Consider the following 26,412-nt stretch of genomic DNA (forward strand, 5'->3'; position numbering starts at 1 on the left):
CCGCGTCAATCAGTCATGGGGCTGCAGCCCAGAGCCGCCGCGGGGGCGGCGGGGCACTGGGCGCGGGGGCCCGGCTGAGCCGGCCGCGGAGCGCGAGCCTGCCGCGGAGACGACGGAGGCGGACGCGGGGCGACCCCGGCGGCGGCGGGGGGAGCGGGAGCCGCCTGGGATGTTCAGTGAGTGCGGGCGGCGGGCCGAGGGCGCGGGCTGCAGCGCAGGCGGCAGCGCGGCCTGGGCGGTGGGGGCGGGGCGAGCGGGCGGCACCGCCTGGAGGCCCGGAGCGCGGGCCCGGCCTCTTCTTCATTTACGGGAGAGGGAAGTGTCTGTGGGCCGAAGTCGGGATGAAACTTGGCGCAGGGTGGCGGGGAGGACGCGGGCGAGCGCGGCGATGCCCACCTGCAAGGGCGCCCGCAAGGCGGCCGCGCCCCTGACAGCCGCGTACGGGGTGCGCGCCGCGGAGCCCCGAGGCCCTGAGCGCCCGGGCGCGACGTGGGCGGGGGAGCCGAGGGTGAGGGACCGGGTGTCCTAGGAGGCTCAGCGGAAGTGCTGCCCTCCCGACAGCGGTGAGAGCGCCCTGGGCTCGTGCCCCGCGGCGGCAGGCTGGAAGCGCTGATCTCTGACCTTGCAGGTGGAGGTCTAGGAAGGGAGACCCGGCTGGCAGGAATCGGGGCTGCGCTGGGAGGGGCGCGCGGGCAGGGGCCGTCTACTATTAGGTGACCTAGCGCTGCGGGGTAGGGCGGACACGGTGGCCGCCCCGGTCTGGGTCCCAGCTCTGCTTGAGGGTGGGAGTAGGAAGAGGAGTTTGGAGCCATAGCTTTACACTCGGAGAAGCTTCATGTAGCGGAGGGGGCTTGGTGACTACATCGGCCTCAGGTCGAAACCATGTAACTACTATCTGTAACCTCTCGGAGCCTTCGTTTCCTCTTCAGTAAAATGGGGTAATGACTGATAAACTGGACCTTTTACAGGATACCCAAAAAAGGATTAATGAATGTGAAAATGCCTGACAAGTGGGAAGTGTTCTGTAAATACTAGTTATCAGCTATTACAATTTCTTTTTTTGACAGAGAATACTTTCTAGGTTCCTCTTAGGCCTAAAGTTTTTGCGTTAAATGTAATTTTGATTTTTGTCAATTATAAATCATTCCTGCCTTAAAAATCAGTGTTAAATTGGCAAACCAAAAAATGGGCTTGCCTTGACCATTTTTTTGTTTGTGTTTTGTCATCAACAGTAAAGCAGATTTGTGTGTTTTGGAATAGTTTTGTTGCTTCTCCCTCTGAATGTGTGAGATTTGTTTGGTTCTATCACTGTGGAACTAGGTAAAGGCTCCTCTTAACTATTCAGTCACTGGTTTTTTGGTTTTACTTTCGCAAACAGATGTCCTTCATAATACCTATGAAGGACATCTCTGGAGAAAGGGCTGTTGTTTGTTTGTTTTGTTTATTTGATGATTCGTTTTAGCTGGAAGGGAGCCCCGGGGGCGCTCTGTTAAACCAGCATTACCCAGTGGACAGTGCTAGAAACCGTTTCTAGCCTCTCCATGTGACAGACAGACAGCTTCTCAGGTAGTAACTGTTGTGATCACTCTCTCAACGAGCATTTGGTAAGCTTTCACTGTTGTGTTTCCCGAGAGAAGCCTTTGAGCAGCAAGACACTGTAAAAGGTAAGAGCTCAGACCATGCAGCCAGGTGGCCCAAGCTCCCCTCCTGGCACCATGGACCCTTGGGCACCTGTCTGACTTCTTTGAGCCTCAGCTTTCTTATCTGAAGAATGCTCCCTAGCTTATAGGGTTCTCGGGAGGCGTAAACGAGATAGTCTACGTAAAGCACTTAAAATAGTATCTTACCTGTGATGTACACTCAGTAAGTGCCAGGAATTAGTAGTGGTGGTGTAGGAAACAAATAGTATGGTGATTCCTGTGATAGAGGTTTGTTCCTGGGTTTGGTGGGTGGAAGGAATCAGGCTCAAGGAAGCTTTGGGGAGGAAGAAGTGGCCAGGCTAGACTGTGAAGCATGAGTGGGAGTTAGCTAAACCAGCTAGGAGTGCCATTTTGACCAAAGCCCCTAAGGTGAGAAGGCCTTGTGGTACCCACCTGTTTTGTAAACAGAGGCAGATAAGAGTAACCTCAGGGTGACACAGTGGAGATGATTTTTTTTATCCTCCACACTGGTGAAGGAAGGAGAAAGTTTTTAAGCTGAGCACAGATGGCGTCAGATTAGCTGTTTGGAAAGATTGTGCCTGTAGTGGTGTGGGATTAAAAGTAGGGAAGGCCCAGCCACTTGTCCTGGCAGCTTTGTGTCTGCCTGTGACTCCAAAAGGAAAATGACTGCTTCGCAGAGGCAGGCATTTGAATCCAAATCTGGAAGCCTAAAGAGCACTCTGAGAAGGCATGAGGAAACCAGATCATTCCAGGCCACCTTCTCTCTTAAAAAGCATCTTCAAGGATGTACTGTATATGCCTGACTACTAGGCAGGATTCCCCCCAGAGTATCCCTCTGAAAAGAGGGTGGTACCACATGTTTAAGTCTCTCCTGTTACAGGCACTGTAATTACTCTTTCCAACAACAAGATGCTGTTTGGGAAATACATATTGGACTGAAACAATCTCAGTCATTGCTAGTTCGGGATATTTATACCACCAATGTATCAACAGTAAGTGATAAATTTGAAAAGTTCTGCCACCTGAATCGGTATTGATGGCTTGCGTTGAGATTTCCAGCGAGAGCATCAAGTGCTGTATCATAGATGATTTGGTAGGAGCGAAGATGGTGTGTTCTGGAAAATGGAATTTGATGATTCAGAGTGGCTTCAGTGACTACAGAGACGCTGGTGTTGAAGATGTAAGTGAATAGTTGGCGTAAAACTGTTTCATGAATTAATGTGTTGCCTTCTATATTTTAAAATACATGGAAGTTAATAAATTAAAGATTATAAGCAGACATTTGACTAATTGATCTGCAGTCCTAAAGGGTTTTTTTCTAGTTTAAGTTAGCCAAAAATTTTTCTTTTTTAATTTTCTCATTGCAGGGGTAAAGTTGTCTTAGGTTCGAGCTCGCCTTTTATGTGAACATTTTACAGAAAGTAACTGCTGCTCTGTTTGTCTACTGAAACAAATTCCTTTCCCCGTCTCATTTTTTAACTTCAAGAAGGTTTCAAGAATGTTGTGTACTGGCAAGTTTTAGAAAACACTATAGAAAACTCCCATTCATAAATCTTTGTTTAGCAGTCAAAGAAGATATCTTTCTGGTAAGATGTATGTAAATGTATATGTATCTTAGTAACCTTAGAGTGTTTGATAGTAATAAAAAGTTAGCTCCACTTTTACTAACAAAATACTAATTTTTGGAGATTTGGCAATTTAGGAATCAGAAGTGTTTTGCAAGACTTTGTGCATTGCCATTTTTAAGTCAAGGCACTGCTGCTTTAGTTTCACAAAGTAATGCCATGCTCTGGGACTGTGTTGTCCAATACAGAAAGCACGAGCCATGTGTGGTTGCTTACATTTTACTTAATGCAAATTAAAAATTCAATTCTTCAGCTGCGTTAGCCACATTTTAATTGCTAGATAGCCCTTTGTGGCTGGTGGCTACCACACTGAACAGTGCAGACCTAGAACATTTCCTTCATTGCAGGAAGTCCTATGGGCAGTACTACTCTAGAATAAAAAGTGATCCGGCTGCTCTGTGAGACACACACACATAAAGGATTCGGTGTCATTAAAGCATCTCCAAAACCTCACTTGCTGCATTTGAATTCCATTTCAGGGAGAATGATAAACATAGGAAACCATATCCCCCTTATTCTGAGAGCACAGCATCCTGTTTCTTCTGTCTACAGTGCTTGTAAATGGAGCCCACGTGAAAGGTATTCTTCATGACGTAAGACACGGTAAATGTAGGTAGCCGTTCTATAAATTTGAAGTAAGCATCAAATATTTGTGGCTTTCTTGGTTCATAAAAATCCAGAGAAATCATGTGCCTAAAGTAAACCGTCAAGAATTCCAAGCAGAACCTCGATGACACTCACTTTACTTTTAATGTGAATTTCAAAGATAAAAGCCCTGTTCTAGGGAACTCTCCATCTGGGGGGGAACTAGAGAACAGTGATGGCAGGAGTGGGCAGTCTGCATGGGGTGCAGAGGGTGATTTTAAGCATGGCAGTAGCATAGTCAGTCTTTTTGTCTGGCTGCATTCAAAAGGGTGTTTGAGGTTGGCCTAGAGTAGTAGGAGGACATTGGAATAGTCCAGGTGAGAAGTGATTTGTGCTGTCAGATCGCAGCAGTGAGGATATGGTAGCACAATGGCTCCAAGAGAGTCCTGTTTAGAATAAAGAGTTGATGGCCATTTAGAAGTGAGGGGGAGGGAGATAGAGAAAAGCGTCTTAAGATGACAGTTTTCATTTGATTGGTTGGTTTTGGTTGTGGTTTTCTCTGTTGGTGGATGGTGGCACCATTAAGCTGGCTGGGAAAACTAGGAAAAGGAAGACGTATGGAAGGAAGAGAATTTGAGCACATCGAATTTCAGATGTTTGCAGCGTCCAGGTAGAGAAGTCTTGTAGACTTGAGCTCAGGAAGGTGATCTGACTAGAGACAGGACGAGTCTTGTGTCAGTAGGGAATGTGAAGGGTGGAAGAGGGGAGCCAGAGACCTGCCTGCAGGGGAGGCGGTGTGTTCAGCAGCCTAGAAGCCATGTAAGATAGTGGGGAAAAGTGACAGATTTGACAAGAGTTGAGGAATCTCAAGTCTTAGTAAATAGCCCGCTGACATAGGAAGCAGGGTCGGCTGGCTGAGTAAGGAGACTGGAGCAGATTTGGGGGTGGCTGCAGGTAGGAAGCTGCAGGGAAAGGAAGTAGTTGACAAGGAAAGACTTCTGGGACTTTATGGAGGTCCCAGCTGATGTTAGTCAAGTTCTAGGGGCATCTGTCTGCCTGGCTGTATGATTTCTGCTCCACCCCCAACCCTCCTACCCAAATTAAACCCCCAGATTCTACATTGCATCCTGAGCCCGCAGCTGTGAGCCTTGTTCGTGTGCCATTTACTTCTTAGGACTCCATGGGAAAGAGCACAGGTTTTAGTTCAAGTGTATTCATGTTACGTCTGTGTCTGAGCAAAGCCTGAATATGAAAGGCCAACCTAATTTAAAAATTATATCATGTATGACTGAAACCGAGCTCATTTATTTTTCAGCTGCGATTTTTATTTTCACAAGCATTTTATCACAATGATTAATGCAAAAGCTTATTAGGTTTGTAGGTGCTACTAAGAGTGACCTTTTGATGGATTTTATAAGCACTTAGAATACTGCAAGGAAAGAGAAGAGAACTGATATATGAGCACCTACTAGGCACTTTACATGACCTCTCAGTTAAGAAAAAATACAAAATAATTTTTATCTGTTTTTAAGCATAAATTTATAATTGGAAAAAAATACACTTACTTTAAAAATCAACAACAACAGAAACACCTAGCTACTGTCCGTATACCCAGTTGGGGAACTGATTTCAGGATAGTGGTGGTGAGTTTGCCTGGATTTGTTTTGAACTCATTCATCCTCAAAGCTGACACCTTATATCTGAGGGGCAGGGGGAGACACACTGTTCATATAGTACTCTATTGGCATCTCATGGAATTGCGTAGTGCTTAGCCCATGAAGTGCTGGGCTGGGGGTGTCTCTCCGAGCAACCCTCCACCAACCATACACATTTGAACATAAGTGGGTGGGGTTAGGCTGTAGCAAAGAGTATTAAGAGAGTGGCTCTTCCTGCACAGTTGTTACTTTAAGGCAGGAAGGTGATCATGTCCTGATTTTCTGTAGCAACTTTGGTAACAGTAGGCAACTATTAATGCATGAGACATAGATACATATTGTGTCGGAATCCTCATGTTAATTTCCAGAAATCCTAATAATGTGACATGAAAAGAAAGGTATGTGATCATCCATTTTTAACTTTAAAGTTAAAATATTTTCTGTCAATTGAAAATTAAGGGAAACCCTGAAATTTTTAACAAAGATGTAATTAGATTGAAACTCAATTTAAATTTAAAAGATTTTATAATTACGGGAAAAGATAAACAGGTAACTTGGAATTGCAGTGTTAGTCTCATGTCTGAGTCTCTCAAGAGACAGGTCTGTTTTTAAGAAGGTTTGTGGGGTTTTTTCCCATTTCATTTATTATTTGCTTCACTTGAAATATGTGTGTCCTGGAATCAAGTCCAGGGCAGTCAGTTGGATAACGTCCCTGGTATTTCAGTTGAGCGTGGCTGTACAAGAGACTGATGCCCGCGTTCCTCCCGCCCAGACTCTTGGCCCTGCAGCCGGCTCACAGCCCACCCTCAGGGAAGGTCCTTGTCCTACATGGTGGTTTGGAGCCAGAAACTGCTGTTCCAGACAGCTAATTTGGGCAAATTCATTGGCATCAGTATTTACCAGCTAGTTTCTAGTAATCCCCAATACGGCCCGTTTTTTACTATTGTTCATTCTCACCGCTTTCTGTTCGCTCTCTCTTTTCCCCTCCTCTTCAGACATGCATATACGTTGTCCCACCTTGGGGACACTTGGCATTGCAGGGTCTGCTGTGTCAGTTTTCCCATGTCTTTTCCTGTGCACATTTTTTTTTCCCCTGTTAGAGAGATGACCTCTTACTCCCATCTTACCTGAAACACTAAGGGACACACATTGATACAAGCATGCACTCCCATGGCAACAAGAGATGGGCAGTAGGAAGTCTGGAAAAGTTTTAGTCCCAGCCAAAATACAAGGCATCAGGCTGCTTTGGAAGAGCTTGGAGACTAAGAACTCTTGAAGTTAGATTGTAAGTATCTTTAGCAAGTGGCGTAGGGTCGTGTGGTGGCGGGGCCGGGGGTGGGAGCCTGGTGGATTGACTGCTTCTGACTTGGGTCCAAACTGGCAAAGGATAGTACTCTCACAGTCTCTGTGTGCACTTAAATTTTTTTTCTCTAAATATTACATTGAATCAGAATCTCCAAGGCTGAAATTATTTATACACACACTCGCAGGAGACTCTTATGTGTAACCAGGTTAGAAAACCATACAGAATCACTGAAATAGTCAAACTGGTACAGGAATGCTTATTAGTAACCACAAAGAAACAATTATCTGTCTCCATCAATGGACAGATGAATACTTAGAGCAGTGATCCCCACTCTCAAAGTCTCAGAATTCTTGTATGAACAATAGAAAAAAAATCTTAATTAAAAAATAATCTGGGGACTTCTCTGGTGGTGCAGTGGCTAAGAAACCACCTGCCAGTGCAGGGGACATGGGTTCAAGCTCTGGTCCGGGAAGATCCCACATGCTGCAGAGCAACTAAGCCCACGTGCCACAACTACTGAGCCTGCACTCTAGAGCCTGCGAGCCACAACTACTGAGCCCATGTGCCACAACTATTGAAGCCCGCACGCCTAGAGCCCGTGCTCCTCAACAAGAGAAGCCACCACAATGAAAAGCCCGCCTGCCACAACGAAGAGTAGCCCCCGCTTGCCGCAACTAGAGAAAGCCCGCGCGCAGCAGTGAAGACCCAACGCAGCCAAAAATTTAAAAAAAAAAAAATCTGAGTTGTCATACAGTGAAAGACTAACACACCATAACCAAGTGAGGCAAATTCCATAGTGAAAGGTGGTTCAGTATGAGGAAATTTGTTACTGTTTCACTGTATCACTGAATCTCAATCATTTCAGACCCAGTGCCCCTCCTTTCTAACAAATATTTGATACTGTCTCTGGTAATCCAGAAATGAAATGCATAGATAATATAATCATTCTTTACACCTGGTTTAAAATAATATATTTATGATTTCTTAACATTTTATATTTGTATATAAATATATGTGTTTTTGTGTGTGCATGTCTCCAGCCTTCACTGTTTGCTCTGTTGTGTGACTTTTAGGCAATTGAAAAGTCGATCTTCAGATTGTGTTTTAAAAGAGTTACCATGAATCAGTTTGGAAGGATTATTTATTTGCAGATGATTCTGGAACAACTTGTTTGCTGCAGTATCTGGGTAAAATAGTTGTTTGGTTATTCACCACATATTGTACACTGAAAGAAATTGTAATGGATAAAAATTAGATACAGATAAACTTTTTTTAATATTTAAAGAAAAAATAAATAACAGGTTTTTGGAATGGGGGGAACTTTAAATCTTAAAAACAAATGGAGGAGATCACAAAGGAGAAAGCCAGTGCATGTAATTGAAACTGAAAATTTAAACACATCCAAATAAACTATCAAAAACACATCTTCCACACACAAAAAAATTAGAAGTCCTTGATTTAGAGAAAGTTACCCTGGTGGGGACCATCACATGTGTATGGATAAGGTTGCATGCATTCCAAAATGGACACGATATTCTGATCCTGAAGAAGAAAATATTTTTTACATCACAGAAGTGAACCTAGAAAATTCATTCAGCTGTCACTGGTCATCTGGACTGCAGTATTCTTTACTCCAGGCAGAGGAGTGTTTGAGGCCCATGGCAGTATCAGGGGTTCCTGTCATTCTTGATAATAAATTTAGCAGTCAAGGAAAATAGTCCTTTTGGAGGGGGAACCGCCAGCTTAGCTTGAATTATCAGAAGTTATTTACCCCTGTTGAGTGCATTTCCTTCCGTATAAGAATTCATGAGATTTTCTAACACATATACATACCCTCTTACAATGTTGATGCTTTTCTGTACCTGGCGTTACAAATAAAGTGTGAAAGAGGTAAACAGTATGATTGACATGAAAACACACTGCTCAAATCCTTGACTCAGCGCCAGCAGCCTTTTCCTGACTGCTAAGAGAAAACATAGCTCTCCCTTTCCCCATTATTAACTTCTCACTTTCTAACACCTCTTTACCCGGTTTCTGAATGTCTCAGGGCTCTGATTTCGTGCTGCCTCCTGCCTGCTTTCTGGCTGGCTCCCTGCTCCCTGCTCCCTGAACCCCTCTCCCTGAGCGAGGGGCGGCCGGGAACACAGGGCCCTGGAATTCCTCGGAGTGGATTGAAATCATGGTCCTAAATGGAGTTTGCAGAGGATCTGTGGAGCTTTTTTTTTTCGGGGGGGGGGGGGCGCACCTTGCAACACGTAGGCATGTGAGATCTTAGTTCCCCAACCAGGAATCGACCCCATGTCCCCTACAGTGGAAGCGCGGAGTGTTAACACTGGCCCGCCAGGGAAGTCCCGTGGGGCTTTATTATCTAGGCTATTCCTGTTTTCCATCATTGAAGTTGGCCGTGTTTTCATCGGGACAATACATAAAGTGGAAGAGAGGGTGAGGTTGGTCTTAAGGCTCTCAAGTCAGCCAGGAGACTGGCCACGTGGCCTCTACCCACGCGTGACGTCAGGCTGTCCCTGTGGTTCCCCCTCAGGTCATGAAACGGGTGCGCACCGAGCAGATTCAGATGGCCGTGTCCTGCTACCTCAAACGCCGGCAGTACGGGGACGCGGACGGCCCACTGAAGCAAGGCCTGCGGCTGTCGCAGAGCGCCGAGGAGATGGCCACCAGCCTCGCAGGTACCACCCACCCCCGTCCCGGAGGCAGCGTCCAGCCCAAGTGCCTCTGAAAACCCCCCGCCCAACACGTCCTCCTGCAGGATCCCGGGGGCTTTGAGCTGTACCTGATGTCGTGTGCGACTTTCTCCTTCCGTGAGCTAGGGCCAGGGTCTCTGTCCCCCTCTTGCACGTGTCCCCTCCCCTGTCGCTTGGGCCTCACCCGTGGAAGGCACGTTCTCCAGTTGGATGAGTCCTTTGGGATCAGTGGGTGGAAATGTTGGCATCATACACGTGTTCCTGAGACTTTTAACATTTCTTTTTGCTTCTGCTCTTTGTTTTGAAATTGGATTTGGATTCTTTTTTAGAAAAACTTTGGAGAAATTTTTCCTGCCGTGCTGTCAGGATGGTTATGAGCGTCTTTAAATGGCCGGGTGTGGGGAGCTTAAGGTGGCAGTGCCTTCTCCAGCTCAGCCCGGCTCCTCAGGGGAAGCCTCCTTCCCTTCAGTGTCAGACCCACTCACTCTCCCTCGCCTTCAGACTCTTCTGGGTTCCCCTGACAAGGACAGGGCCAGGCGATGAACTCGGAATCGATTCATGAAAGCCTTAATGTTTCTAGTAGGATGGCCAGTGTACAGGACCAGAGTAATTCCTTCTAAACTCGCCGTCACGGCCTTTGATAAGCTCCCGCTGGCCTGTGTTCATTGGAGCCTGTGCTGTTGCTGATAGACAGTAGGGCAAAGCACTGTTAAATTTGTGTTCTCAGTTGTCTTCTTTTCGATACGATGGCGTATTAGGAGAGTCAGTGTTCCTGGAAAACCACCAGGAAAAGCGGGAAGCTTCTAAAGTGTGATTATTGTAAGATTTTGTCCTAGGTTTTTCTGTTGATTGAGTAATCGGAATACTTACATCTGCGTTCAGCAGATGGTCGTGAAGGCCTGCTGGTGGCCAGGTGCTGAGAAGTTCTCGAGAGAGCTAAGACTCGACCCTGGCTCCCGAGGAGCTCTGCTACAGTCAGCTGAGGCAGGCGGATGAGCGCACGCGGGCGGCGTGCCATGGTCCCGTGAGGGCTGCTCAGCCTCCATACGAGCAAAGAAGGTGGTGCTCTCAGGTTGGCCGGCAGGTCACAAGGGCTTCCCAGAAGGTCTCATGTTCCCAGCATATAGTCAGGGGTCAGTAAATCATAGAAGGCATGAGCTGAGTTTCCAGAGAACCATTAGGAGCTTATCGGGGGGCAAAGCTGGGGGCGGGTGTCCAGGTTATCAGATGTGGGTCCTAGGAGGATGGCCGTGATGGCTGTGTTGACGGGGGAAGGCCCGGATTGGCGCCAGGGGATCTAGTCAGAAGGCTGCAGCGTGATCCAGTGAGAGGTCAGGACAGCCTGAGCTAAAGGGTGGTCATCGGAATGGCAAGGGGAGGATGCCTGTGAGGGCTTGTGACTGTAGGACTCGAGACTGGTTCCCTCACGGCGGGGCAGCAGGAGGGCCCGCAGCCTTCCAGCGTGTGTCCGAGTTCCTGGAGGGGCGCTGACTCTCTTCCCATCTGTCTCCCCGCCTCTCGATGCTCTCTGTCGTGTCTCCTTGGCCCTGCTGCATTAATTACATTCCTGCTTCCTCTTTCCCACGTGCGTCCCACGCACGTTGGTGTTCATCCGGATTGTTGTTGAAGATGGCTTGTCAGTCCCCCGCCGCCTCTCCCCAGTTGTGAGGTCCCCCACCCCACCCCCAGCAGAAAGGGTAGGAGAATTTTGCTTTTCTTGTTAGAAAGCATGAACTCACAGAATGGCGATGAAGTGCATGTTTACATCCTGAGTATTGAGACTCCAGCCTCCTTCCTCCTCTCGCTGCCGAGAACACTGCCATCCAGGCACCTGCTGTCCAGGAAGGTGATTAAAAGCCTCGCCCCTGGTGAATCTGTCCTGCCCAACAGAATGGACCTAAAGACATCGCCAGCAGGGAATTGCCCATCCAGGTCCTCTTGGGTGATAAGCGCACGCCCAGAGTTCCCATCAGCTCTGTGGTGCCTCACTTTCAGATAACTAGGGACTGTCAGATCCTGGAAGAAACTGATCTGCTTCATATGAAAAATTTAAGGAAACAGTGAGAAGCAACTTGAAGGAAGCAAACAGCAGAGAGAAAAAAAACCTTCAAAACTACCATCATTGATAGCCTTGAAACAAGAACAGACTGCTATTTTAAGAGAAGAAAACATTGAGATAAATACATGACAGGGAAACTGAAAAATCATTCGAAGGGTTGAAAGTTGAGGAAGCCTCCCAGAAAGTAGAGCAGAAAGACAAAAAATGGAAAATCTGGGAGACATTAAAGGGTCAGTTCAGGAGACCTACCTCGAAATTGTAGGCGTCCCAGAAAGAGAACACAGGAGAGAAAGCAACAAAATGATTCAAGAAAATTTCTCAGAACTGGAAGACGTGAATTTCCAGATTGAAAGGGCCCACTGAATGCCCAGCACGGGGGTTGAAGATGGACCCATCCCAAGGCACACGATGGTACAGTGTCAGGTCCTGGGGTCAGATGCGTCCAGAGGAGTCTCTCGTGAGCCTGTGTGCCTCTCCTCTCTCGTCCAGCTCGCGTACCCTGTGCTTTATACCTTTCGTTCCTCTGCTGTCACGTCACTGGGTGTCAGGAGCGGGTGGGGTAGGCATGTCGGTCATATTTAACCAGAAGCCCCAAAGTACTTTGAAAACGGGCTGAGATGTCAGATGCTACAGCTGCACCTCCTTCCATCCATCCTGCCACGTTTTAGGCTGGCGATTGTCTTTGCCGTCCCCATCTTATGTATCTTTTCCTCCTTAGTCCAATCAGAATCTGGTTGTGCCAACATAGTGTCTGCGGCCCCTTGCCAGGCAGAGCCCCAGCAATATGAAGTGCAGTTCGGACGGCTGCGGAATTTCCTCACCGGTAAGTACTCCACACGACCCCCTTCTCTTGTTAAAAAAGGGCGCTGCGAATTTCCCTCAGAACCATCTGTGTTCCAGCTCTGGTGTTAGGTACCAGGGATTCAAAGGTGGTTGAACGCAGGCCTTGCGTTCACACTTATGGTCTATTGGAACTCCCAAGAGAGTCAAATCAGGAGATTAAAGTGTGCAAGGGCAGGGCTCTGGGCGTGTTACTCACTGTTTTGTCCATGGCCTTCAACACAGTGACTGTGACTCGTGTTGAATAAGTAGAAGCTCAGTCAGCCATGTAGGGAAACCTCCTTAAATGCAGCAGGTGTGAAATGGACGTTGGTATCACTACCAGTGATACAGTACATCTCAAAATGGTTTTTTCCCCTTATTTCCAAAAATGCAAGACAGTAATCCTCATGAATCAGCAACACCAAAAAATTAGAAGTTGTAATTTAGTCCAGTTCGTGGGTGCTGTGATAACCACAGACACACTGCATCAGTAGATATGAGTTCTAATGAGTTTTTCTAATTCACTCTATGACTTTTTAAATTAATCACTCTAAAAAATGTAGTCGTGTAGCCTTTCTGGGGCCTTTAGTTCCTCATATGTAAAGTGAAGAAGGCTATTCAGAGGCAAAACCAAGTGATTTCGTCTAGTCCTAAGATGACTGATTATAATTTTAATGTTGAAAAGATGATTACACTAAGCGAGACCATGTTGATTCTGGTTATTAATCAAAGTCTTTTGTTGAGTACTTTATACAAAACACCTTGAGGTACAAGAAATACAAAACTTTCTCTGTCCTCAAAGGATGGAGAGTAATTAGCATGTATTGGTTAGTAGAAAATTATAGCTAAAATACTTTGAAGTTGTTTTATTTTTTTTTCCTTATTTGAACAACCCTCAGGTTAATAATTTTTAATGGTAAAGAGGCATAGTAAGTGATCAATATATAAACCAAAATAATAGACCTAATTTTGCACACTTAGAGTTGTCCTAATTTTACTTCACCCTTATAATGGTTAGTATTTTAAAGGAAAGAATCCACATTTCTGGTATTCCGTAGTCGGGCAAAATGACCAAAATGTTACAGGAAATAAAGATTACAAAATAAAACCCTGAAGAAGGTCATCTTATCAGTCTCACAGTTGTTGACTGTTGAATTCATTCTGTTGAATTGTTACAAAGATAAAAAAATTGCGAAGACTAAGGGTCTAATAAAAAGAGCCTATTATGTTTAAACTGGAAAGAAAGAAACTCCATTAAGATCCTCACATCATATAAATGTTAAATGTCTCAGAACGGTGATCAGCTGCTTTCCATGTCCACTAAAGATAAAAAAAGAAAAATTGGATTTATAAGAAGGATTTCATTCAGAGGTAAGCAAGAACTTGGAGATAATCAAGTTATTTTTCATTATTGGCATTGGTTTTTGAGGCTTTGAGCAGTTTTTAAATTTTTTAAAATCAGTTTTTAGAAAGTTATTTTACTCGGTTTTTTAAATACGGTTATGATTTCTCCCTGAGAGACTTCTCTCATCAACCTAGTGGTGAGGAAGCTGGTTTAGAAAGAAGTGCCTGGCGTCTTCCAGCCCTTCTCTTTCCCTCAGTCATCCTGTACTTACGTGAGGCTGACTGTCCTGGGCTAGGTATTGCAGGAGAGTGTATTGATGGGGGCCCGCCCTCTGATGAGGGAGCCAGGCAACGCGGAAGCTCCGAATCTGTCACTGTAATAGTCTCCATCAGCCTTTTCCTACGCAATTTCTCATCTTGTTTCAAAACTGAGAAGGCTGCTGTCTGTTACCTTGTCTGTGATTTAATTCTTTTTTTTTTTTTTGCACTATGCGGGCCTCTTACTGTTGTGGCCTCTCCCGTTGCGGAGCACAGGCTCCGGACGCGCAGGCTCAGCGGCCATGGCTCACGGGCCCAGCCGCTCCGCGGCATGTGGGATCCTCCCGGACCGGGGCACGAACCCGTGTCCCCTGCATCGGCAGGTGGACTCTCAACCACTGCGCCACCAGGGAAGCCCTGTAATTTAATTTTTTAATCCTTGGTCACAGGTTATTTTGAGGGGGTGAGTATATGTGCTTTTCCTCACAGACTGCTTTTCCTGGAACATTTTTCTCCACCTTCAGGGCTCTGAAGAGCAGTCAACCAAGTCAAATGAAGAGTTATTTCCTGAGCACCAAGATGAAATACAACATGTAGTCATTAATCTGAACTGAAAGTTAACCCTAACATAAGAGGGCTAGAAGTCACAGTTTTGCATGAGATGTGACTGGGGGAGTGTTTTCATAGGCCAAGACGGAGCCAGTTGCTGGGTGTTCGTGGGAGCTGCATTTGGAGTGAAGGGAGGGGCTGGCGTGGGGTGGTCAGAGGCAGCCTTCCTGAGGAGGGTAGGGTCGACGTTAGCACTTGCACGCTGGGCATCTGTGCCAGAGTGGGAGGATCCGGCCTACGTGCGAAGGCATGAGCAAAGGGGCAGAGACGGTGATGATTTTTTCAGGAACAGCGAAGGAGCCGGCTTTGTTGAAAATGGGCTTTCAGGGAGGGATAAATTGGGAGATTGGGGTTGACATACACACACTACTACATGCAAAATAGGTGACTAATAAGGACCTGCTGTACAGCACAGGGAGCTCTACTCAGTAGTCTGTAATGACCTATATGGGAAAAGAATCCGAAAGAGTGGATAGGTGTATGTGTGCAGCTGACTCACTTTGCTGTACAGCAGAAACTAACACAACATGGTAAGTCAACTATACTCCAATAAAAAAAAAATTTTTTTTAAGAGAAAAAAGAAAATGGGCTTTCAGATTGGAGATACAGACAGACAAAATGGAGGCAAGATCTGACCACAGGGGTAGAAGTGTGACCCTCATCCTGTGTGATGGAGACAAGCCTGGGCGTGAATGTGGGTGTGGAAGCAGTGGACGAAAGTGTTTGTGGGAGGGGCGATGGGAGGCCAGCCTGAGTCCACTGTGGTCCCTGAGGAGTGAGACAGGGCTGTGGATGCTGAAAGTGGGGTCTTCAGTTCACAGTTACATTGTCAAGGTAGGATCTCCAGGGCTAAGGAGTAAAGAAAGGAGAAGAGCTGAGGATGCCTCAGGCTCTTTGGTGGGGGTGGGGTATACTGAACAGAAATAAGTCAGGTTTTATTTTTTACGTTGTTACGATGATAGCATCCTGCTACGTAACACAGAAGATACAGACTGTGATACAGTACTCAGCATCAGCCCCGGGGAGATACAAAGTAAATTCTAGGAGATGGTAACTCTCGAAGGAGATAACAGAGAAAGGTAAGAGGTTCTAAGGCTGAGCTCCCTCCAGTATTTCTCCTCCAGAAGCTGTGGGGCTGAGAGCTGCCGTGAGCTTGCCTGTTGCTCCAGGGCCTTTCCTACAGGACATGTAGTGGGAAGAGCATAGCCTATGGGGTCAGTCACTCTGGATCTGAATCTGGGGACAGCTGTGACTCCTAGACACAATGTGGGTGTAAGTGCCTGGCTCGTGGGAGGCACACATGCAGTGGTAGTTCCGCAGAGTGAGGTGAGCCTTCGAGGAACAAGGGAAGAGGAGGAGCCCCCAGGCAGGGACACGAAGGTGCAGGCCAGCTGGTGCTGTTTCAGAGCTGAGGACGGTGTGCAGTCGGTGGGCCCAGCCCTGTGGAGAAGGGCCGGGGAGTGAGGACCAACAAGCTCGGTGTTCGTTTAACTTAGTGTCCTTTCAGTAAAACATAAGGTGTATGTTACGATTTCAAGGGAACGAGATTCAAATTGAGTTAAGACTTAATGTTAGTCTCACCTTGTTCCACATATAGAATATGTTGATTGGAGCTTTATACCTAATATACTGTTCTCTTCAGACAAGAAAGAACAGTTAAGCAGCTTTGAAACTATGGGCTGAAACAACAGTGAATTTCAGTAAGTTTTAAAGTACTGCATCCCTATTTCTAGATGGCTAGTTTTTTTTAATCCTGGACTTAGTAAATTAAAATGCCTCTCATTTTCGAAAATAAGCCTGAAACTAAGATTGTAAGGAGTTGAAAACAGCCCTTCGTCCCAATAGAATATATTGGACGTCTAATTGGTAAGGGTTGAATCTTTTTGTTTGTTTTAATTAGTATTTGGGGAAAGAAATATTCCAGAGGTCTTCTAAAGAATTACAGTATGTAAGGAAATATTGAAATCTGTATTAGGGTTCTCCAGAGAAACAGAACCAACAAAATGAATATGTATAGAGAGATTTATCTTAAGGAATTGGCTCACGTGATTGTGGAGACTGACGAGTCCAAAATCTGTGGGGCAGGCCTGCAGGCTGGGACTCAGGAGAGCTGCAGTTCATGTCCACAGGCCGCCTGCTGGCCGATTCCTTCTCCCCGCCCAGGGAGGTCAGTCTTTGTTCTCCTAAGGCCTTCAGCTGATTAGACGAGGCCCACCCACATGTGGAGGGTAATCCAGTGTACTTAGTCTACTGACTTAAATGTTCATCTCATCTTAAAAAATGCCTTCACAGAAATATCTAGAATAATGTGTGAACAGGTTTCTGGGCACTGTGGCCCAGCCAAGTTGACACATAAAATTAACCATCACAAGTCCACCACCTATGGACTTGTGATGGCACCCTTACCCATGTCCTTAAACCATAATTAACCTGCAAGTAAAGGTGATTAACAAGGTCATACTTCTACTTTACATGGTACAGCTATCCCAAGTACAACCAAGAATGCCCTAATGCCTTCCTCAGAAGAGGAAGCAAAGTCCACAGGTGATGTTTACCCTTCTCCTTGAGATCCCATAACTTAAATACTGTGACGTAAAGTTAACAATACTTAAACACTATGATATAGGGAATTCCCTGGTGGTCCAGTGGTTAGGATTCCACGTTTCCACTGCAGGGGGCCAGGGTTTGATCACTGGTCAGGGAACTAAAATTCCACATGCTACACGGCACGGCCAAAACAAAAAGAAAAAATACAATGATACAAAGTCACTATAACTTATGTTCCATGGTAAGGGGATAAGAAAGGAAAGAAAACAAAGATATTTGCTTATGTATAGGTATACACACACACACAAACACGTTCATAACAAAATAAGGAGGAATACTCATGACAGGTCCAGTCCTGGGTTCTGTCACTGGTCACGTGGTCATAGCTGGTCTTCACCTTCCTCTGCCGCCTATTCTGTATTCCCTTTGCCTTCAGTTAGTGCCTCAGCTGGTCCTGGTTCTTTACCTGGTGGGATGATGCAAACCTTCGTGCCTGAAGGGCCTGGGCCACTACTTGTCCTGCCTGGATTGGATTGTTGCATATTTCCACTCACCTTAACCTCAGGGATGGTGGTACTAAGAGATGCCCTAAGTGACCTCCTGTGTCCCAGACACACTGTCCTCGGCTCCCTGTGGAGCACAGTCCAGTTTCCCCTCGGCATTCAGGGTCACTCACCACAGCCAGCACCAGAGCTCACTGTTCCTGTTGGTACAGAGGCAGGAGCCCTGACTTCAGTTCAGCGGGATCAGTGCGATTGAAGTTCATCTTCTAAGAATGCATTTGAGTGGGGGCATGTTGATCCTCAAATGCACCTACTCTGCAGTTAATTCACCTGTGATGAGGTGAAACAGAGCATCAAGCAGAGAGAGCGTGCAGGAATCATCTCCCTTCCAGTTAGGGAGATAAGATTCCCTAATGCCGTGTTCCTGAATCTTGAGCCAGGTGTGGATTCCTTTTCAGGAAAAAAAGAAGAAAGAAAGAAAATGCTAGCGGAAGTGCTAAGAGCTGACGTAAAGCATTTTTATATTAATTACTTAGGTATGTACAGACATTACACATGAAACCTTTATGCTTTATTTTGTATAAAAGCTAAACTCATTTACATATAAAGTACAAGCAAAACCACAAAAATAAACTTCAAATTGACAACAAGTGAAAGTAACAGATGGATTTTGCCAGTCATAACTTGCTACTCTAACGGGCCTAGGGCTGGTGTCACCCAGCTTCCCTGAGGTGCTGGTGCCTGCGATGGCCCTGCTCGCTGGCCACTTGCCTCCGTCCAGATGGCTGTGGAACCTTCGCTCCGTCACAGCTCTCTCTGCCCTCCCTCACTTAAGTGTCACACACACTTCTGTGCTTTTCTCATTAGCCTGTGACAAAGCTGTACACTTCTTTGAACATTCTTTGTCATGTACTTTCATGGTGTTAAAGTCTCAGGTTAGTAAATGATTCAGTCTTAATGACATGAAAGTGTTCCACTTGTAAATTATCACTGCAAAAGAGAAGTTGTACTTTTTAACCAGCAAAATCAAAATGAGTACACTGACAGATGTGGGACAATTACAGATGAACGATGTCATGTTGCCGTTGAGACATGGCAGTCAGGGGGGCTAGACATGTTAATGAACCCACTAAACTAAGAACTTGATGTTACTGCAGGTGATGGGGCCAAGAGGAATCACAGAACAAAGTACAGCACTAAAACTGTATGTTAATACTTACTTGCTAAAGGCCATCCAGATAATTCTGAATTTACCTGTGTTCATTGTTTTTTAAATTATCAAGTTAAGGTTTCTGTGAAGAACTCAGTCTCCCGAGAATGCATCTAAGGTCTCTCCAAGGTCTCAGGTCCCAGTTGGAGCAACACTAATGTGCTGGGGAAAATACTAACCCTTGAAGACCTGGTACGAGCTACTGAATGCATGTGAGAACAGGCACATCGCTTAACCTCTGGCCGTCGAATTCTGGGTTTACGGCTGACTTCGGGCGGTGTTTGCTGGCCTTCAGGGTCCGTGCTCTTCCTTCCTCAGTCCCGGCTTGGACTTTGAGTGTGCAGAATTCTGTGTTGGGCTTATACTTCAATCCATAGCCTCAGAAAGTAGGGTCCCGGCCAGAAGAGGCCATGTGACGGCGGGCTCCCCAGGAGACTCTGCTGACGGTAAAGGCCCTGCTTCTCTTTCATTACAGATTCTGAATCCCAGCACAGCCATGAAGTGATGCCTCTCCTCTACCCCCTCTTTGTCTACCTCCACCTCAGCCTGGTCCAGAGCAGTCCCAAGAGCACAGTGGAAAGCTTTTACAGCCGCTTCCATGGAATGTTTCTGCAGAATGCCAGCCAGAAGGACGTCATCGAGCAGCTGCAGACCACCCAGACCATCCAGGACATCCTGTCTAACTTCCGGCTGCGGGCCTTCCTGGACAACAAGTACGTGGTCCGCCTGCAGGAAGACAGCTACAACTACCTTCTCCGCTACCTCCAGAGTGACAATAACACCGCGCTGTGCAGAGTCCTCACCTGGCACATCCACCTGGATGTGCAGCCCGCCAAGAGGACGGACTACCAGCTCTACGCCAGCGGCGGCCCCTCCCGGGGCGAGGGCGGCGGCCTGGAGCCTGCCGACGTGCCCGCGCCCATCCTGCAGAACGAGGCCGCGCTGGAGGTCCTGCAGGAGAGCATTAAGCGTGTCAAGGACGGCCCCCCCTCTCTCACCACCATCTGCTTCTACGCCTTCTACAACACGGAGCAGCTGCTGAACACGGCGGAGGTCTCCCCGGACAGCAAGCTGCTCGCCGCTGGCTTTGACAACTCCTGTATAAAACTGTGGAGTCTGCGCTCCAAGAAGTTAAAATCCGAACCGCATCAAGTAGACGTGTCCCGCATCCACTTGGCTTGTGATATCTTGGAGAAGGAGGTAGGAATGTCGGTCTTTCTTCCCTGCGTCTGCCTTACTAATCAGCTTGGAATATTTGTACCAAACGTGACAGATCTTACGGCAAACGCACTTCCTTATTTCCCGCATCGTATAGCTAACGCCAGACTCATGCCTCGTAACCTGTAGCCAGTGACTCCCTGCTAATGCCCAGCCTTGGCGGAGACAATAAGCAATTAGACGTAGGATCACTGGGTCAGAGGGTCTGCGTCTTCAAGTGTGATACTGCCGCCTCCCAGTGCCATGAGCAGTAGATGAGGACACTGGTTTCTCTCCACCCTCGCCCACCCTGGCTGCTCTCGGCCTTTCGAGGGCAGTGCAAGTCTTCTGGCTTCACCCAGGGTGCCGCCATTTCGTCCAGCAGTCGGTGTGATGAGCTGGTTCGCTCTGTTTGCGGGTGGTAGTTGAAAAGGGCAGGCACAGTGGCCTGAGTTTCAGGTCACCGAGAGTCATTGCCTCAAAAAGAGCATGGGCAAAGGGAGATAGAAATTGAACTGCACAGAGTTCACCTTCCCTGAGAGTGGCGCCACGGAAGTTGTGGGTAGGATAGCGCTGTCGTATCACCACTGAAATTCAGGTGGCTCGGCCTCAAGTTACTTGGGATGGAAAACCTTTGCACCAGGTTGAAAAGTTAATGAGTAAAAAAAAAAAATCACTCGAGTTAATTTCCCGTTACTGATGAGGGTAGCAAGAATATTGGTGTACAAATTAAGCCCCTTTTCTACCTATTCCTGTTTTCTTAGTCACCTTCCAGTTAGTATGGCCTTTGAGTCTTTGCTTCTTGCAGTTAAGACAGTATAATTAGAGGAGTTTGTTAGGATGAGAAAAGAGTCTAAATTCCGATGCACCAACTTCGATTTCTAGAATTCTGTAGTGCCCTCCAGAATGTGTTTCAGTGCGCGAGTTTAGCTTCCTTGGAGACACAGCTCTAGTGTCTTGGTGGTTCTTCACGTACAGTGAGGGATACTGCCCTCGTTTACTCTGTTTTTTACTTAAAAAAACTATTCCTACCGACCTTATTAGCTTTGATGATACTGAGTTTGGGGATTTTTCTAGGCATTAAAAAATAATACAAAGGAAGAGAGCAAAGGTAGAAAGATAGATGCAAAGATGGAAAGAACGTTAGCCTAAAATAAAAGTTTTTAAGATTACACCGTGGCTACCACTGCATTTTGTAACATGTGAATTATATCTCATTTTTTTAAAAAAACCAAAACAGTAACCAAAAGCTCCTGTGTAAGCATAAGATTATCCCAAATGCACCTGGATTTACAGCCCTGCCCTCCAGCTTCTGTTGTCTCCACGTGAAGAGAAGCTAGATTAGCCTCGGAAATGTGTTCGCTGGGCCCGCAGTGCTCCCGTCACCCGGTGCCAGCAGCCTGGGAATGGGGAGCGGGCCTGCCCTCCCTCCCCCACTTTGCTGCACACCGGATGGAGATAGCTTGTCGATTGGCAGCTGTGTGTTTTTAATATTTGCACAGCATGGCAAAACCACAGGTCCCCAGTGGAGGACTTGCCCTTCTTTCCAGTTATGTGGACAGGACAGGACCACCCTCATCACCACCAGCCTCCCCGCCCTCAGCCCAGCAGTGCAGCACCTGTGTTCAGTTCATTTAACGTCTGGTCATTCTGCCCCCAATCTGGTCGTCTTTAGGTTTGAAAAATCAAGTCAGTGTTGTCAATAATACTCAGTTCTGTAACTTGTGTATAAAACTGTCATTTAGATCTGGCCAATAGGAATATAATGTGAGCCATATATGTAACTTAAATCGTCCTAGTAGTCACATTACGAAAGTAAAAAGAAGTAGTCAAAATTAATTTTAGTAATGTATTTTCAATCCAATATGGCCAAAATATTGTCATTTCTACACATAAGCAGTATTTTTTAAATATAAACGAAGTCTGTTATAGTCTCCCTTTTTGTCCTAAGCCTTAGAAATCCGTTGTGTATTTACACGTAGAGCACACGTCCATTCACACTAGCCAGCAGCCACCTTTTCTCTCCTAGGTCAGGCTGCTGTCATCTCTCACACACATAGCAGTGTCTCACTTGCTTCCAAGTCTCACCCACTCCCAAGCCCAGCCATATTTAATTTCTTTCAGCTCCATCGGTAGCTAATTGGAGAACAGGCCCGGGCTGACTTTCAGACCCCAAAGTACCCTGATCTAGGAATGACCACACTGTGAGCTGGGCCACTTGGAACGTCCTAGCACAGAAGCAGACGGAGGGACTCCATGGCCTAAAGCAGGGTCAGCAGACTATAGTATTTGAAGATGTTATATTTCTTATTCTTTGAAAATTTCTGGTTTAAGCATGTCTCATCATGTACATAATATAGTTTATTATTACATGAAAGTACTTTACAAATTAGAAATTCCTATTTGGGATGCATCTGGGGTGGAATTTACTGTGAGGGTTTAGACAGTGGCAGGGCATTTGCGGTGCTGTTCTGTTAGCATGGGAGGCTCCGTGAGGCCAGGCACGTGTGACCCACTGCCTGTTCAGGGTTTCAGCTTGACTGTGCTGAGGCCCTAATGGGGATGGGTTGAGCCACAGAAAAAAATGTGGCCGGACTATTTTAAGCTGCGGTCCTGGCAGGGAGCTGATAGGGATAGCCAGCAGGCCCATGCTGGCTTCCCCATTTCTTGGTTTGTAGAGTCAACCAGGCACTTTTCCACAGGCTCAGGACAATGGCTGGGCCCCGGGGAGTCCAGCTTGACTCCGGTGTGTCCTGCTCTCTGCCTGTGAGCACACAGAGGGGAGACCCACTTCCATGACTGCCTGGTCCAAATGAAGACCTCTTAAGCCTCGGAGACTACCGTGTGCCCTTGTTGGCCGCTAGCTTTCAGAGGCCCTCTGTGTAACTCACCCAGGGTCGTTTCTTGCCCCCGCAGCTCTGACACAAACTCTCCGGTGCAGAGCAGTAACTTTAAAGTGTTGTTGTAATCTCTTTGGAAAGGAAAATTACTAATATTCTTGGTAACGCTCAGTAGAACCTTAAGCTCTCAAACGCTTAAGTGCTTTTAATGTTGAGTATCTGGAAGAGCCATTTTGAATCTTCATGGACATCAGTGTTTATTTTCTCTTAACTTTTCTCCAATACATAAACGTTGGAGGCATTCATTCCATTTTGAATTTAATAGTTTTCAGATTAAAAGGATGCCCTTTTTCTGTCCAGAGGCTCACGAGGCAAGCGGTTCATGAAGCTTCATCCTACCTCCTGCTCTTCCAGTGAGGTCACTTGGCTTTATGAATTCCAGGGTGAGGACAGCTGCAGTTTTAAGGAGCTTGTAGGCGAGAGAATGAACGGAGAGTGGGTTTGAACACAGAGTGTGCTTGTGGGGAAGAGGATGAGGAGAGGGCCCCCCACCACGAGCCGTCCTTTCTGTCGCCACACCTAGGGGTTCATCTCCAAGACTCACATGAGTCACTTGGCTTTATTTAGAGCAATTCTGACTCCACGCCTCATTTGTTACTTTGGGAAACTATTTGAGACCCTCCAGAGAGTCACGGTTTCAAAACTCTTCTTTCCTTTGGACACCAGCCGTTCATGCCTGGTCACAGGGTGTGAGCATAACTTGCTGATGGCTGCACCCCTGGCCTACTGTTATTTCTGCGGTATGTCCAGGTTTTAGTTTTGGATGAACTCCCGCAGCGGTTCTGTATAAAAATCTTGAAACCGCGCCTGCCTCCATCACTGGCCCCAGGCGTGGCGGTAACAGGCATGTGGAGATTTTTCTAAACGGACTGGAGACAGGGGGCAGCATGGCCTGCAAAGCAGCTGAGACTGACGGGCGAAGACATGCCAGTAGAAGAGCATCTAAGAACATAAGTTCAAAAGTACGTCTTTTCGAGCGATCGGCTCTTGAAATCGGTTCTCCTCAACCTAAGAGTAAGGTCCACAGTCATCGCTCTGCACTAGTAGCCTTGCTGTAGTCTTAGCTGCGAGGTGAATTTAAGGAAGGCAATTTGTAAGTGGTAGGAGACTTTTTATTCAGTTATGCAATTACGAGTTCTTCTCCTGGAGTCACCGTAAAGAGCAGGGTCGTTCACTGAGTATATGCTGTTTCCCAAGCAGGTCTGTTTCTAGACGTTTGTTTTCCATGACAGACCACTAAACGCTCTTCTCTTTGTGTGTGTGTGTGTGTGTGTGTGTGCGCGCGTGCATGCATGCGTGCGTCCCCGCAGGACGACGAGGACGATAACGCAGGCACGGAGATGAAGGTCCTGCGGGGACACTGCGGGCCAGTGTACAGCACCAGGTTCCTTGCGGACAGCTCAGGGCTGCTCTCCTGCTCTGAGGACATGTCCATCAGGTACTGGGACCTCGGCAGCTTCACCAACACCGTGCTGTACCAGGGCCACGCCTACCCCGTGTGGGACCTGGACATCAGCCCGCACAGCCTGTACTTCGCCAGTGGGTCCCACGACCGCACGGCCAGGCTGTGGTCGTTTGATCGGACGCACCCGCTACGCATCTACGCCGGGCACCTGGCAGACGTGGACTGCGTCAAGTTCCACCCCAATTCCAACTACTTAGCCACGGGCTCGACCGACAAGACGGTCCGGCTGTGGAGCACCCAGCAGGGGAACTCGGTGAGGCTCTTCACGGGCCACCGCGGCCCCGTGCTCTCTCTGGCCTTTTCCCCCAACGGTAAGTACTTGGCATCGGCGGGCGAGGACCAGCGGCTGAAGCTGTGGGACTTGGCGTCCGGGACCCTCTACAAAGAGCTTCGGGGCCACACGGACAACATCACCAGCCTCACCTTCAGCCCGGACAGCAGCCTGATCGCGTCGGCGTCCATGGACAACTCGGTGCGCATCTGGGACATCAGGAGCGCGCACTGCAGCGCACCCGCTGACGGCTCGTCCAGCGAGCTCGTGGGCGTCTACACCGGCCAGATGAGCAACGTGCTGAGCGTGCAGTTCATGGCCTGCAACCTCCTGCTGGTGACCGGAATCACACAAGAAAATCAGGAACATTGATTTTTATCTTTGATGTAACGGACTGGGGCGTGCGAAGGGCTCCAGACGACAAGTCTTAGGACAGACGTATGAAATCACTGACTGACTGTGAAGGACTCCCCGCGTCCCCACGCATCCCCCCTCGCGCCCCCTCATCCCGCGGACATCCCGAGCCCGCCACCCTTTGCTCAGCCCCCAAGTGTGGAGGGACGGGGGGAGGAAGGGCGGTGACGGGGAACGAACGTGAGATCGAGAATCACGGAGATCCCGCGGTGTCCCCCTGCCGACCCCTTCCTGTCTCTGGAGCCAAGATGCCCTCACCTCGCCGGGGCTGCACTTGGCCAGAGGAGGTTTGCTGGGCACCCTCCCCAGGAGCAGTGCTGCAGGGTCACTGGGTGGAAGGGACTCTATCTGGGTAGAATTCGGGGGCGGGAACGAGGAAAGGGGGCGGGGTCATCCTGGCAAATGTCTTTCCTTTTTCGTGATTGCAGAGAACCAGGATTTTTTATTATTATTATAATTATTATTATTAATGCGAAGAGGAAACCTAGCACTGGCGGAGGGGCCTTCTCTGCTCTCATCTTTCAGGTTTTACTCCTGGCACTGGCTGTGATACTTGGAATTTTGAGGTTCAGGGAATTCAGAGAATTTGGTCGTACAGTGTATTGGGCGAAAGGGAAAATTTCTGGGTGACAGATTGATCACTCCAGCTGACATGTTTCTAGAAGTGGGTGGGTGGATTTGATTGAGAAAGTCTTGGGCTCTTGCAGTGATGGTGGGATAGATTCTTTTCGTGGCTGCACTTCTATTAACAGTTCTCTCCCCTGAAAGGACAGATTGTGGTAAAGAAATGAAAATAATTGGAAGTGAGAAGTCAAAAGATAGAATTAGAAAATGTTGAATTTCCGAATGATTCTGAGGTGTGGCTCTTCCAGCGTCTTTTCCCCCTGAGATCATCCCTCCCACCTCCTGCTTTGCAATAGCAGTTTAATGAACAGTCTGTGAAACAAATCTTAAGTACGAACACACACGTCGAAAACTACGCTCTGAGGATAAAGCAACTTCTAATTTGTGGAAAAAGGATTAAATATTTCTGTTTTCTGAAAAGAGTTATTTTGTATTTTGTTTTCTATTAAAATGTATTTAGTTTCAAAAAACAAAAAGCGTTGGCATCTCTTTTAAACTGAGGACAGGCGGGGGTGTGGGCTGTTCTGGGGACACAGCTCAGCTTTCTGCAAGGTGGCAGCCAGTTACGTAGCCCGGACTCCCCGGGGAGCTGCTCTCCTGTCTCTTGTATTCTATCCAGCTTGCTTCAAATCATTCCTCTTTGCATTCACGTGGATTA

At 47.3% G+C, this 26,412-nt stretch overlaps 1 protein-coding gene across 9 annotated transcripts; it reads left to right on the forward strand.

Moving 5' to 3' along the window:
* Nucleotides 1-41: 41 nt before the first annotated feature.
* On the forward strand, nucleotides 42-26,174 carry TAF5L (TATA-box binding protein associated factor 5 like). Of its 9 annotated transcripts, none has more exons than XM_067711143.1 (7): nucleotides 668-2,447; nucleotides 2,488-2,841; nucleotides 7,906-8,019; nucleotides 9,372-9,516; nucleotides 12,309-12,413; nucleotides 19,359-20,083; nucleotides 24,291-26,174. In XM_067711143.1, exons 2-7 carry the CDS (start codon nucleotides 2,698-2,700, stop codon nucleotides 25,086-25,088), a joined length of 2,031 nt encoding a protein of 676 aa, XP_067567244.1. In that variant the 5' UTR covers nucleotides 668-2,447; nucleotides 2,488-2,697; the 3' UTR covers nucleotides 25,089-26,174. The 9 variants fall into 9 exon arrangements, with proteins under 9 accessions (XP_067567250.1, XP_067567252.1, XP_067567244.1 ...); XM_067711148.1 differs by lacking the exon at nucleotides 668-2,447 and adding an exon at nucleotides 3,766-3,865 and having other exon boundaries at nucleotides 2,721-2,841; XM_067711146.1 differs by lacking the exons at nucleotides 668-2,447; nucleotides 2,488-2,841 and adding exons at nucleotides 2,875-3,247; nucleotides 3,766-3,865.
* The last annotated feature ends 238 nt before the right edge of the window (nucleotides 26,175-26,412 follow it).

Source organism: Pseudorca crassidens, chromosome 16, assembly GCF_039906515.1.
Source record: "Pseudorca crassidens isolate mPseCra1 chromosome 16, mPseCra1.hap1, whole genome shotgun sequence".
NCBI classification, from domain to species: Eukaryota; Metazoa; Chordata; class Mammalia; order Artiodactyla; family Delphinidae; genus Pseudorca; species Pseudorca crassidens.

Bases quoted from the DNA above. Each gene is read 5' to 3' on its own strand.
- TAF5L (XM_067711144.1), top strand. From the start codon at position 2,698: ATGGCTTGCGTTGAGATTTCCAGCGAGAGCATCAAGTGCTGTATCATA. The intron at 2,842-7,905 runs GTAAGTGAATAG...TGTGACTTTTAG, and splicing joins GAGACGCTGGTGTTGAAGAT to GCAATTGAAAAGTCGATCTT. The intron at 12,414-19,358 runs GTAAGTACTCCA...CTTTCATTACAG, and splicing joins GCTGCGGAATTTCCTCACCG to ATTCTGAATCCCAGCACAGC.